The 13,398-nt window shown below is 31.5% G+C and overlaps 1 protein-coding gene across 1 annotated transcript; it reads right to left on the minus strand.

Moving 5' to 3' along the window:
• Window positions 1-6,904: 6,904 nt before the first annotated feature.
• LOC136983598 (uncharacterized) lies at window positions 6,905-9,807 on the minus strand. Its single transcript, XM_067280388.1, has 4 exons — window positions 8,716-9,807; window positions 8,577-8,645; window positions 8,022-8,111; window positions 6,905-7,144 (listed from the first exon to the last, which is right to left on the minus strand). The coding sequence occupies exons 1-4, from the start codon at window positions 9,643-9,645 to the stop codon at window positions 6,905-6,907; spliced, it is 1,329 nt and encodes a 442-aa protein (XP_067136489.1). The 5' UTR covers window positions 9,646-9,807.
• Between the last annotated feature and the right edge of the window lie 3,591 nt (window positions 9,808-13,398).

Consider the following 13,398-nt stretch of genomic DNA (forward strand, 5'->3'; position numbering starts at 1 on the left):
TTAGGTTCTTTTTTGGTTTTCTTTCTACAGGAAAATCAAAACTTAACCAACATGGAAGCCCTGTTGCTTCGATTTGTCGTCTGCTCTTTTTTTAGTTCTCTTCTTTCCCGTCTAGCGTCGCCTCTCATTCCGATGCTAGCCAAGGTCAGAGTCGGTAGATTAACTGGTCTTTCGACTTCCTATCTTCGCTAGTAGCTAAAATCAACTAGAGACAAATGTTACCACCAGGGGCATTGCAATCACTACAAGAGCGCTAGATCGAATCTCAGTGAGGTCGAATATTTTTTTTTTATTGAAAGTTATATATAACCTTCGAGTTCGATTTCATAATTTTCTATGAATTTTATTATAAGAATGAAAAGGCTTTTATTTAAACCCAAAACCAGGTTTATGGATAAATAAATGACACTTAATAAAACATTAAACACCTTCCATCGCTGAGAAATGTTTATTTAATAAAGATTGATATTCAGTTAAATGAATGACAAGGAACAAAACTGACATAATAGTACAATTATTATACGTTAAAAATTTATTATACATACAAACAAATTATATTACACATAATTATAATTATAATAGTAATTATTATTATTTGCGCTATTAAAATTTACTTTAAGTGAGAAATTTTTCTATGTTTTTTACTTTCAATTGATGAAATAAATGATTGATTAATCGTTCGCGTGAAAAAATGCAATCGACAGGTAACAAAAAAGTGCAAAAATCTGGAGGTCAAGTAGGACTTGTGACCAGCATTGTGGCATCCTATCATCAATGTAACAGAACACTGATTTAATATAATATCCATTATTGAAAAATAAACATTCATGTTTGGGTTTGTTAATTGTTCACATACTTTGCTTTCTGCCCAGTACATCAATTGGCAAAGCTTATAGCTTGGATATAACAAACCTCCTCGAGATTTGATGAATGTAAATGTCTTCTCTGGTGCAGCATCTTCAGGTTTTGCTGTTAATATATTTTTGCATTCATCACAACCAAGTGATGGCAGCAGATGACGAACAATGTAACCTCCTAAATAATGTAAAATAAACTTAAATGTTTCTGGTGCACAATAATCGTGATCTAATAATTCATTATCAGTAGGATCTCCACAGGGCAGGCTTGGATTACAAAGCAAATTTTGTAAATGTTCTTCCAATTGTTCTTGAACTTCCTTAAATGGTTTTTTATGACTCTGAAGAAGATTTTTTAAAGTAACAAGGGAAGATCCAGGATCAGTTTGAACTGATGCTCGTTTGGGAGGACGAACCAAACTGTACACAGTCATCAGTCTATACAGGTATAAGAACTGTACTGTTGTGGGATGAGAATTGCTTCCACTTCCTTGTCTTATCATTCCAAAGAAACGCTAATTGAAAAGAAAACATAAGTTAAGAGTTTAATACAAGATTATATAATCATTACACTAAGTCAGTTTTACCTCTAATGGGTCCTGATTAAAGTGAGCTGTCAAGATATAATATGAGTTTGGAAGCAATTGTTTAATGAGTGCTGAGATACTAGTTAGCGTCAAGCGTAGATTTTCTGCTGTCTGGTGGCTCAAAAATCCCTTTTGATCACTGCTTTCAATCTGTAATCTGAATGTTTCCCATCTATTTAACCATTCTAGAGATTCTTCAATAACCTATTTTAAAAAAGTTGTTTATTAAAACATTTATAGTTTTTCCTAGTGAATCATTACTATTACCTTGAGATCATTTGAATCATGTCTGATTCCATCCTGTGGCAATCTGCGATTTAAAGCATCAAAAAGAGCATTGATGCGACGTATGAAACTTATTGTAACATCTGCATTCTTTAGGCTAGCAACCTCACGCTGTTTATAAAACAGCATAGCATCAGCAAAAGTATTACTAAATATCTATAAAGAAATGAGATAAATAAAAGTATTCTTATCAAATCAGATTATATAAGTAAAAAAAAAAAAAGTGTTACTTGAGCTGCCAGCAATACACTCATTCTCTGGAAGTTATTCGGATTAACATGTATTTCAGTTACTTTGGGACATGCCTTTAATCCCTTTGGTAATTTGGAATCTTCATCAACAACTGCTTTAAAATGCTGTAATTCAACCCTTCCTTCAGGAAACTAAAAGTAAAAATGAAGAATAATGCAATGGCTTATATTATAAATTAGGTGAAAACACTTTATTTTCTTAGTTTTACCTGAAAGTATCTACTTTTCAAAAGATTGTTTCGCATACATTTTAAAATATGTGGTACATCAATAATTGCCAGTACTTGTCTATCTGCAGCAGGATTTGTAAATGAGCATTGTACATTATTTGTGTCTGCACAAATTCCTAAAGTTTTTAAAGCTGCTTTGTTTGTGCTGGCACCATCACAAACTATTGCATTGACTATTATGCCACACTGCTCTAAATGAATAATTGCTTGCAAAATAAGTTTTGCAACAGTAGTACCTGGGACAGAGCTTTTTGAACAGAATGTGCCAATACATTGTACCCAACTAGCAAAGTGAGGTCTGAACATAAACACTAGGCCATGATCACCTGCTGTAAATTCACTCTGTCGCAACACAGAATTATCACCACAATCAACAAGTCCAATCATTTCACCAGTAGCTTTTGAAAGTTCTATATGTTTTTGAAGTGTAATTTCATCAAAAATTAAAACTCCCTGGCATTCTGTTTGTGGAATAGTCTCCAATTTTGACTTTAAAATAACAAAAAGATCTTCATCAAATCCAAATTTGGCATTAATGCCTCTAATATATTGATGCAGTGTAGACTGACAAGGTAAAGGCAAGTAATCATTATTTCTCAAAAATTCATAGACAGATGGTGACCTAATTTTTAAAAGCAAACAGTCAAGTAACCAATTAATGTCATATCTCATACCCTTTTTGCTTTTTATATGGCATGCTTTCAGCATGTGCTCTATTACAAGTTTCTGTCTCGGTGGTAAGGAATCAAGTTTATCAGCTGACAACTGTTTTATTTTAAGTTCAGCATTTTCTTGATGAAGCTTGAGATTTTCTGTTTGAAGAGTTTTCAGTTTCTTCTTATAGATCATCTTTCGCTTTCTACACCGATACAAATCCTCTTTGACTTTTAACAATTCAGACTGCAAAGCAGAGATTTTATTGATATATAACAGCTCAGGATGCTCTGTAGTTGCTGCTTCAGATGTGGAGGGTTCTTCTATTTCATTTTCTACAGTTGTTACTTGAGAGTGTGTATCATGCAAATCTAATGATTGATAAAAAAATATTTAAAAAATCAGACTTAATCTTAAAGTATTTATAAGAAAAGTTAGGCCACAGAGAGATAGCCCTCAGTGAATCACAGTGGGTCTCACAAACCCAGCTCAATCTTTAGTTAGCATTTTTTAAATATAAAATGTTCCTTAAAAATACTGAAAAAATTTATATTTTTCTAACTTTTCGGCCCGATCAACATGAGATTAGAACGTTTTTTTTTATTTGATTTTACTTAGACTAGATGTCTTAAGCTTCCAATCGAAAAATTTATATTAAAACACAGGGTCCGAGAGACCCACTGCAACTCAGGCAAGGGCAAAAAGTTACATGGCTCACTAAGGATTAAGATTACATAAAAAACATATAAATATTTACCTTTGGTATTGACTTTTCGGTATCTCTTCGTAGATGGTTCTTCATTTCTTGTGAGACATCGCGTTGATCGTTTTTGAGGTACAGACTTACTAATGTACTTAGGACAATTAGGGAAGTTTGATGGATATGCATCTGACGTTAATGCCCAGCGATCTCGTGGAATTTCTACTTTCTCTCCATTTATAACATGGGAGTAGGTTTTTAAAATAAATCTACTCGCAAAATGTACGTCACAAACATAACATTTACTTGTTAGCATCTTGTCGTCTCGTGGAATGCATCGCATCCACTTCTCAATCTTATCGCTAGGAACACGGAAGAAATGTCTCTTCTCGTTCGATGACTTATATCCTGCCTTGCATCCTGGCACAAAGCACGTTGGCATTTTTATGTAGCTAAAAAAAAACAATTATTATAGGTCGAAATCACTGAGTTCCGTAAATCCAAAGCAAGAACAACGCTCTTCTGCGAACAGTGGCGCCAACTAGCGGCAAATATTGTCTCTAGCTAAGTTTGAACTATTAGTCGAAAGACCAGTTAATCTACCGACTCTGCCAAGGTCTATAAACACGATACCGTGATGCATCGCGGCAGTCGCCATTTTGGATCTTTTTGAGGTTGTGTAGAATTTTTCAGATTTAAAAAAATATATTTATCACAAGAACCACGTGATATTATCATAAGAAATACTCATTAATCATTTATTTTTCAAAAACATCTTATTTATATTAATTAAATTATTATTAATATTTATTTATCAATTATTGTGAATATTTCTGCTGTGTGAGATTTGTAGTATTACATATAATAAATGATTACTTGATTAAAAAACTACAGAAAATTATTTTACTCTTCTAGTTGACGTTTTCTTTTATCGGGAGCAACAGCCATATAAGATTGCTCGAATATATTCAATAAGGAAAATTCAACTAAAATTTAGTGCATATTTTATAATTATTGTTGCTTTTATAAATTTATATTTTAATACAAATAATGCTGCATATACTGTCATTCAGTGTGAACATGTTGCATTTTCTGAAGTAACAGTTTTAATTAAATTGGAAAATACAGTATCGGGTTACTAATAGAGATTTCTTTTAAATATTTTTTATTATTAGAAGAAATCAAAAATCCAGTATATAAACTGCTCTAATATTTAACACGTATTATAAAATGTTTGTAGTATGCATCATTAAAGTGGTTTTAATTAACCTTGTTTAAATTACATTAGTATTGATCTGAGAACCATTTTTAGTCTATAGACTTTTTGTAGTAAAGTTTTAGCTTTCTGACAGGTTGTATAACAACATTATGTAACTTATTAAACAGAATAACAGAAACATAAGAATAAAAATTTATTAAACAGAATAAATTTTATAAGAAGTTGTTTTTGAACTGAAAACACGCTTTAAAATAAAATATAGTAATTTAAATTAAAAATTTCAGCTATTTAAATTAATATTTCATAATGTGAGTAATGTAACAGTACAAATAAAAATATTATAATAAATAATTATGTTGCTTTAAAATCATTTTATTATAAAACAAAGTTAAAGTTGATATTTCTATATGTTTGTATTGTCTACTGCTTAATAAAGTTTTATAAACATACTTATTTAATTCTCTATATAAATAAATAAATTTAATTTATATGCATAAGAAAGTTCCTAAATGGAAAAAAAAATTATCATCTCTTGCAAACGCTTTTGAAGATTTACTTTAATAATATGTAAAGTTTGTGGGAATGGTTTTCTTTTTTCTTCATCTAATTATAATTTATAAAAATATTTGCTTTGAGCCCCTATTTGCAGTTTGTTTAATGCAAAATGCATGTGAATATAGAAAACTAAATACGTATTTTTATTTTAACAAATATCTCCAAATTTCTTCTTTAATTTTGCATTTCAAAACTAAAATTTATCCTCGTACTTTATTATACAAACCATTGACGTAGCTTTTAATTTTGAAACCTACTTACTTAGTCTTAGTACTTACTTAATAAAGCCTTTATGTGTCAAGAGTAACTTCTAAATATAAAAAAAATACTCTATTTGAAATTATAAAAGGAATTCTGTGACTAGACTCGAAGGAACGTGCAGTTTACAGCACGTAGATAGCATGAAATCTATACCGTGACCTTGGAACTGCGGATCCAAAATGGCGACTCCATAGGGAACATTGGTGTCCTGGCCTTATGTTTATAGACCTTGATGCTAGCTAATGATACAAACACTACAATAAGTAAACCGATGATAGAGCTGTTTCGTCTGAAACGAATTACTTCTTTGGCTCGTTTAGCCAAACGTATTAAAGCCACTAAACGAGGCAATGTGTCCATTGTATTTTAGAAGAGTCGCCTTTATAAAAAAAAAAAAAAGAAAAATTTCTCTCCTCTGTATTTGGCTGAATCGTATGAATTAACAATACTGTTTGCGACAAAGTTTTTTCTAAAGATCACATTTACCAACAAAACTAAATTTTTAATTCTTTCCTAATTTTACTTTAATTAAATCGTTTAATTTAACTATGAGCCGATGGTACCAGTGATTATCGCGAAATCTGAGAAAATTCCTTTTTCGTGATAATAAATATTGTGAATTAGTCAATAAATTTTTGAAGTATTCTTCTCACTCTCACTGATATTTTTTCTCTTTATGGCTCTTGTGTTGCTCTCGGAATCACTCTATTTTTTTAATACCGAGCCGATTATTGTAGTGCCGATTTCTGTGATTTCAGATTATCGGAAACAGATAATCCTTCATATATCTTTCGCATTCATCAGTCATCCTTTATCTAATAGAAAAATCATCTTTGATATATTATTCTATAATTTACATAATTAGATTCAACGTCGAGAAGTTGTTTTTCGGCCGTACTTGGTAATCCTGTTAATGTATTTTAAAATCCAATAGATTTGTTTTAAACTGTTCCTGCCCTGAAGATTTTATTCCATAACATTTTATTCCTAAGAAGATTTTATTCCATACTAGTCACAGATCCGTAGGGCAAGTAAATGGTGAGGGAAAAGCCAAACTTAAGCGGTCATAAACATTCCTGTTTCCGACCCAGGTGTCTCAGAATAGCACGTTAATGTCTTCGCCAACTTGACTATCCAAACATCAAAATTCGATAAACTATTGTCAGAATGATTTTCATTGAATAATTGATCACTCAGAAGAAATAACCATAAAGTCTGCTTCAGATTTGAACTCGGATTCTTCGTGTCGACATGAATTGGTTTTCTAACATCGTCTGAAGTTATGAAATTCAAAACAAAAAATTCTTATAGAATATCAACTTTATCAAATTCAAAATTGTTCAGAATGTTATTGGAGATATTTGAACGGAGAAGGTTTTTTACAGAAGTTGAATTTAGATTTTCATTATAAAGATATACGGAACTGATCGGTGTTACTGTTTCGATTACATATCGAATGATCTCTTTCCGAAAACAGGACTTGTAATTCGTTTTGATAGCTAAGGCCCTCAGTGCAGAAAGTAAAGTTTCTAAAGAGCTGAGTGTCTAAAAATAGATATAATTGAAAAATTTATTATATAATGTAACCGTCGACATTAAAATTCCTAATGATTTGGAAATGATATAATTGAGCGTGATAAAAGAACGTCTATCTTCGAAATTTCTACTTTTATAAAGACGCAGAATTATTTTATGATGAAGTCGTGAGGGTTAATGCAGAAGTCCTCCGTTCGGAGAAATCTTGCATCAAATTCTGGACCTGAGAAGAACTCTAGAAACTTTTTGGGTGGTCTGAAGTCTCGCTCTTTACACTTTAAAGTTGTTTATAAATCATACAATAGTATCAGTACTGGAAAAATTCTCTATTAGCAACCAGGGGTTGCTTATAGAGAGCATTTGAAACAAGGGCAGCAAAGATCGGTTTCTCGTCATGTGCAAATTCCCGTCGAATCGGCACTGTCTCGGATATGTCCAGCCCCGTTGTTCATTACTCAGTCGCTCCCATTGTGTGCCTGGCCGAACCCAAAATGGGTTTTTAAAAAAAGCTCTTTATTGCCCAAAGTGTGGAAAAAGTTCAAAGATGAGATGAAAATGCCAGAAGCAACTAAACGTAATAATTATATAATGGTAATATTATCACAAAATCTTGTTAATTATTTAGGTATGAAATAATTGTAAAATATTGAATGAATTTCCTCAAATCAAAATATTCCAATAGTTTGTTGGTTACATATTTTAACAATAAAAAATAAACACTAAGTGTGCAACTGTTTTGTAATAAATTTTACAACAATTATTTGTTTTTAAACAAAAATTTCCATATAATTTATATAAGTACGTTCATTACATTCATTTCTGATCATTAGGAATCTTATGTAAAATCTATTCTTCATTGTATTATAATAAAATAAAAATCACTCACCCTAATAACGAAATTCTTTTTCACCCGAAAAAATCCACCAACAGAAGGTCCGATGGGTGTTTTACCAAATCGTTTCATGAAATTCAATAACTATTAAAGACAAAAACAATATTAAAACGAAAAACAAAATTATCATTTTTTATTGTACTAAAATGAATTTTCTTCTAAAGTCGGGAACCACACAGCGATTACTTTCGTGCAATACTTTATTTCTCTGTGGTGCCATCTTTTAAGAAATGTATTTCGGGTTCTCCTAGTCCATCATCAGTTGCTCTGTGGGACTAAAAGAGTCCAAAATGCATTTTGATGAGGCAATATGTTTTTTTATTTTTTACAATAAATTGACCTGTACAGCTTTCAAGAAGCTCAGGATTGGATTTAAACACGGATTCTTGTCGACTGTAAGGTAAATTTCAAAGCGGTCATCTAGCCGATATACAGATTGAATTTAGTTTTGAATATTATAAATTTATTGTCAATCTCGAGTATATAAATCTGTAGAAAAACACGAAAAATTCCATATAAATTTCTAAATAATTTTAAATATTTACTTACTTTTAGTTTTTCATTCAAAGCCAAACCGGAGGAAGAAATCTTTGCAACGCTATTAAAATTGCCATACAACTATTCAAAGCAAAAATGATTAGAAAACAATGGAACTTATAGTAAATAAATACATTTATATTTAACTTACTGCAGCGGTTAAGCGTGACGAAAGATAGCTACATCCAACGGTGATAGTGAAACCCGCTGTAGAAACGATTGCAAATTCAATTTTTTGAAAAATTTCCATTTTAACAAAGAGTAAAGTACAAAGGATGAAGCAACTTATATATATACCAAAACCGTATACAAGTGGAATAACATATTCAAATATATAATTAATATCTTCGATGCAGAATAATAGTTCGGTATGCTTTTCAATTAAATGATTTAATTTCGATTTCAGAGAAGTCGTTTCAGATCCGATCTGTGTAAGATCGGCCGATAAATGTTCGAATCTCTCGCAAATAATCAAACCTGCTACAAAAAATTGAAATATGAAAAGACTTAAAGTCACTACATCTAAGAAGAAGATAAAATAGAGGTGAGTGGTACAGAAAGCCATCTCGAATTCTGAAACAGAATTACTTTTTATTGACTTATAAGTTAAGAATTCAAATATAATTTTTGATATTATCAAAATTTCACATTGAATAATCAATAATTCAATAAAATATTTTTCAATTTTCTTTTTATTTTTACTCTCTTCAGCATAGTAACTTCTCTTATAGCAAAAGCATAATTTGCTCTTAGAAATCATACTGTATAATACTGCGAAAAACAACTGGGACATAGCAAAAATAAATCTCATAATTATGGGTTCTTCGAGAATCATATCGATCCAAGACTGGCACATAATGCCATCCACGAAAATGCCCAATGTCGTTGATATGGCACTGAACCAATAATTCAGTCCAATAACTATCAGATACAATTTATAAAGGAATTTTTTAAAACGACTAACGGAAAATTCCGGATTGCAATCGCAATCAGATATTATATTTATGCCAAAGATTTTTGCAGAAGTTAGAATTGGTCTCATGATACACGTTGGGCAAGATATCTCTTTCGTGGAAGTCATAATGAAGAACGTCGCGTATCAAAGAATATAATCAAATCGGAAAGAATATAAAATAAAATAAATTGTAGTTAGATCAATAAGTAGAATTTTGATCTGTTTTATCTTCTACTCGTGGTATAGATCCTTATTGGAGTTATTATTCTTCAGATGAAGATATGTATCACCAACTGCAAGAAACATTATATTTAATATATAAGATAAATTATTTAATCGAATCCTGACAGAAACAAGAATGAATTCATCACTAAAGATACGTATCGTAATATATATATATATATATATATATATATATAAACTTTAATCATACTTTCATTGCTTTGTTTTGTTTTTTAGAAGAAATGAAATACATAGAATATTTCTTTAGTTTAGTTTCTTAACGTTAGTAAAAAATGACATTAATTTAAATGGTAGGAACCACTACGGGTTCCTAAGCTTTCTGCGGTTCTGGGGTTAATTCCCAGTTTCCCTCCTGATGGTCGTGTCAGTGGTCCCATGCGATCGCGGTTTACACGTTTTGCTATACAATATTTGTATTTTTAAAAATGCTTTATTTTAATCATTTATAATATCAGTGGAATCGTGCTCGACATTCCAAACGCCATTGTCAAACTTCTAGGCTTACGGGAAAGCGGCGCTGAATGTCTGATGTACACGTTTTCGCGTTGAAAACTTCGGCCTCAACCTCGCTATTTATTTGACAACGATATTACAACACCCCAGAGTATATCAATAATTAAATTTTAATGAGTTTTAAAAGTATTTTATTCGTAAAATAAATGTAATAAAATATTAAAGATTTTTTTTATTTCTTAAATTACTTACTTTTATAGTTTCTATAGAAGATTCGATGTAAATTTTTGCTGTTTATCAAGGGAAAGGCTTTACTTTACGATGAACAACATCTCATTCTGGATTTGGTAGATTTCAGTATATCTACAAAAATTCTCTAATCTCTCATATAAGATATTCTCGTGTAATATGATCTTAATTTATACTTCGCAATCTATTAAAATTACTATAATATTGTATTTTATATAAGTCACTTAGAAAAATTCTTTAAATATTTATCTAAATTGATTTAAAACGATAATTTATTCGTCAATACTTTTAAAATACCAAAAATGCTTTCGGTAAAAGCAAATTAGTTTCCATGTTTAATATTACACTTTTTAAAACACGATATTGGCAAATTAATTATCATTTTAAATTCTTTAAGGTGGATCGATATCACAAGTATTTTCATAGCAAATTTCTAAAGTTTATCATATGCATGCGTATATACACGGGCTAACACAATCTAATGTATACAGTTGGAACAATCAATTGATTATCCTTTACTGGCTGATTGGCCTATATTCATACAGAAATAAACGATAAATTAAAAATATATAAAAACATATCGATAAATCAAAGTTACTAGATAAATCTAAATCCAAAAAATTATTTTAAAATAATAAATAAAAGGTAAAAAATAATAAATATTTTTTCAGCTTTAACAGTATTCTGGTATTATGGAACTAACATTAAAAGCGTAAGGTGATCGAAACATTCTTACGAGTTAGTTTTATTTTCTATCAGTTTGTAAGAGCATCCCACGAGCGCCCCATCTTTTATTTTTGGGCACGCCTGTCATAGGTTCATTATCCCCACCTAGACCGTAAGGCTAAAAAGATGAATATCTACACGCATTACCATCCGTTATCAAAATTTATTTATAAGTTTTAATTTTTCGTTAATTTTTTGCTAATTGCTAAATTGTTTGCAAAGTCTTAAACAGTGTATTATCATTGGGTATACATCATGCAAAGTTTCGACTGAATCGGAAATTGGAAAGAGAGTGAAAATTGAGTTATTTTATCTGGACAGACGAACAAACAGACAGATTAAGTTAATAAAAAGCGTATAGAAAAGTCCATTTTTATCTATTATATTCGCAAATCACACACGAATATTTTCCTAACATGATTTCAAACTTTACCGCTGTAAAGACTAGAGGCTAGTTAAACCATTCGTATAAAACGTGTAGAGTACAGTACAGTGCATCTACCACAGTACAAGACTACAGTGGAGTATTTAGCTGCTCACATTATTGTTATAAGTTGTCCGGCAACATAATATTTGATCATGAGTCGAGTAATTCTTTTATTCATTGTTGCTTATCTTAAAACCGTATCTTCTTTTATTTGTTTTCGTCACAACTACGCGCATAGCTGGGCATTTTTGACATCAATCTTTATTGAGGAATATAAGCCGAAGCGCGTTTCGGGCATACGTCCCTCTTCTGTCAGCATTTCTTTTTGAGATATCTCGTAAAGAGGTGTTAACTTATATATGTTACCGGCAAAACCCGATTTTACGCCAAACTAGTTTAGAATTATTATTCAAGTATATTAATGGTTAATTTAAGTTCATCATAAAACACAAATAAGTTCATTTTTAATTTTAGTTTGATTTTAAAAGTTATTTTTATTATTTCGTTTGAATTTTTGAAAATAGTTTCGAAAGTTAATTACCTTTAAAAGTGCATGACTTAATAAAAAAATACAAATTGATAAGTACTGATTAGCTTATTTTTATTTTATAGTTTTATACAAGTGTTGTGTCACTTCTAATCAATACCGTTTTTGGTTAATGTTACCCTAGGTAACGAAGATGGCGGCTCGTCTCCGATTCCAGCGATCAGAAGACAGGAACAGTGGGGACGCACGTTCTAACCTAACCTAACCTATTCTAATAATTTGGTTTTTTTTTTTTTTTTTTGTAACTCTTTCCGCTCAGTGGGCACTAAGAGGGCCTCTTTTAGTAAGCCCATTATGGGTTCGGCCAGGCCCACAATGGGGCGGCCGGGTGGTGAGGGACGGGGCCCGACATATTCGAACGGACCACCCCCCGAAAAATTCCTGGGGATTATTCGACCCGTTCGGATTCGATCCCGGGTCCCCCAGAGCGGTAGGCTGCCACCTTTACCGCTCGGCCATCCGGCCGTCCTAATAATTTGGATGCTAATAATTATGGTAATTTATTAGAATAGGTTAGGTTAGGTTAGAACGGGCGTCCCCACTGTTCCCTGTCTTCTGATTGCTGAAATCGGAGACGAGCCGCCACCTTTGATATCTAGGGTAACATCAGCCCCGTTTTTTATAATTAAGTAGATTATGTTTGAATAAATATTGTTCATATAATTGATTGTCTTTTATTTTAACTATTAATATATTTAACCATTAATATACTTGAATAATAATTCTAAACTAGTTTGGCCTAGGAAAAACTAGTTTGGCGTAAAATCGGGTTTTGCCGGTAACATATACATCTTGCTTAAAAATTACTTATATGTTACAAATATGTACAGTTAAAATTTCATGGCTTTACACTGAACTGCATTTCATTCTTTTACTCAGTCAAAGGCTAAAAGTTTTGTTAGGAATGTAAATCCCTGCCACTCACCACCGTGCTCTGCGGTAGTGAGTGGAGTTGGGAGAAAGAGGATGAGGCCGCATTAGATTTCGGAGTAGTTAATATTGTTCCGCCTCTAACATTTAACATTTAATTAAAGAGTAAGTAGAGCTATCTGCAATTTGTAACAGACTTTGCTCTCTGAGAAATTGAAAGAAGAAAAGGCATGAGATGTGAAGTATGAAGTAAAGTGGGATAGGGAAGTGTGAAAAAGAGGGCGTGGGAGGCCCGAGGGCTCCTGCATCACATTTATTAATAAAAACAGTGGGGTACAAATAGAATAAAATACAATATCAAAAT

The sequence above is a fragment of the Centruroides vittatus genome, unplaced genomic scaffold (genome assembly GCF_030686945.1).
Source record: "Centruroides vittatus isolate TY-2023 unplaced genomic scaffold, ASM3068694v2 contig_884, whole genome shotgun sequence".
Taxonomy (NCBI): Eukaryota; Metazoa; Arthropoda; class Arachnida; order Scorpiones; family Buthidae; genus Centruroides; species Centruroides vittatus.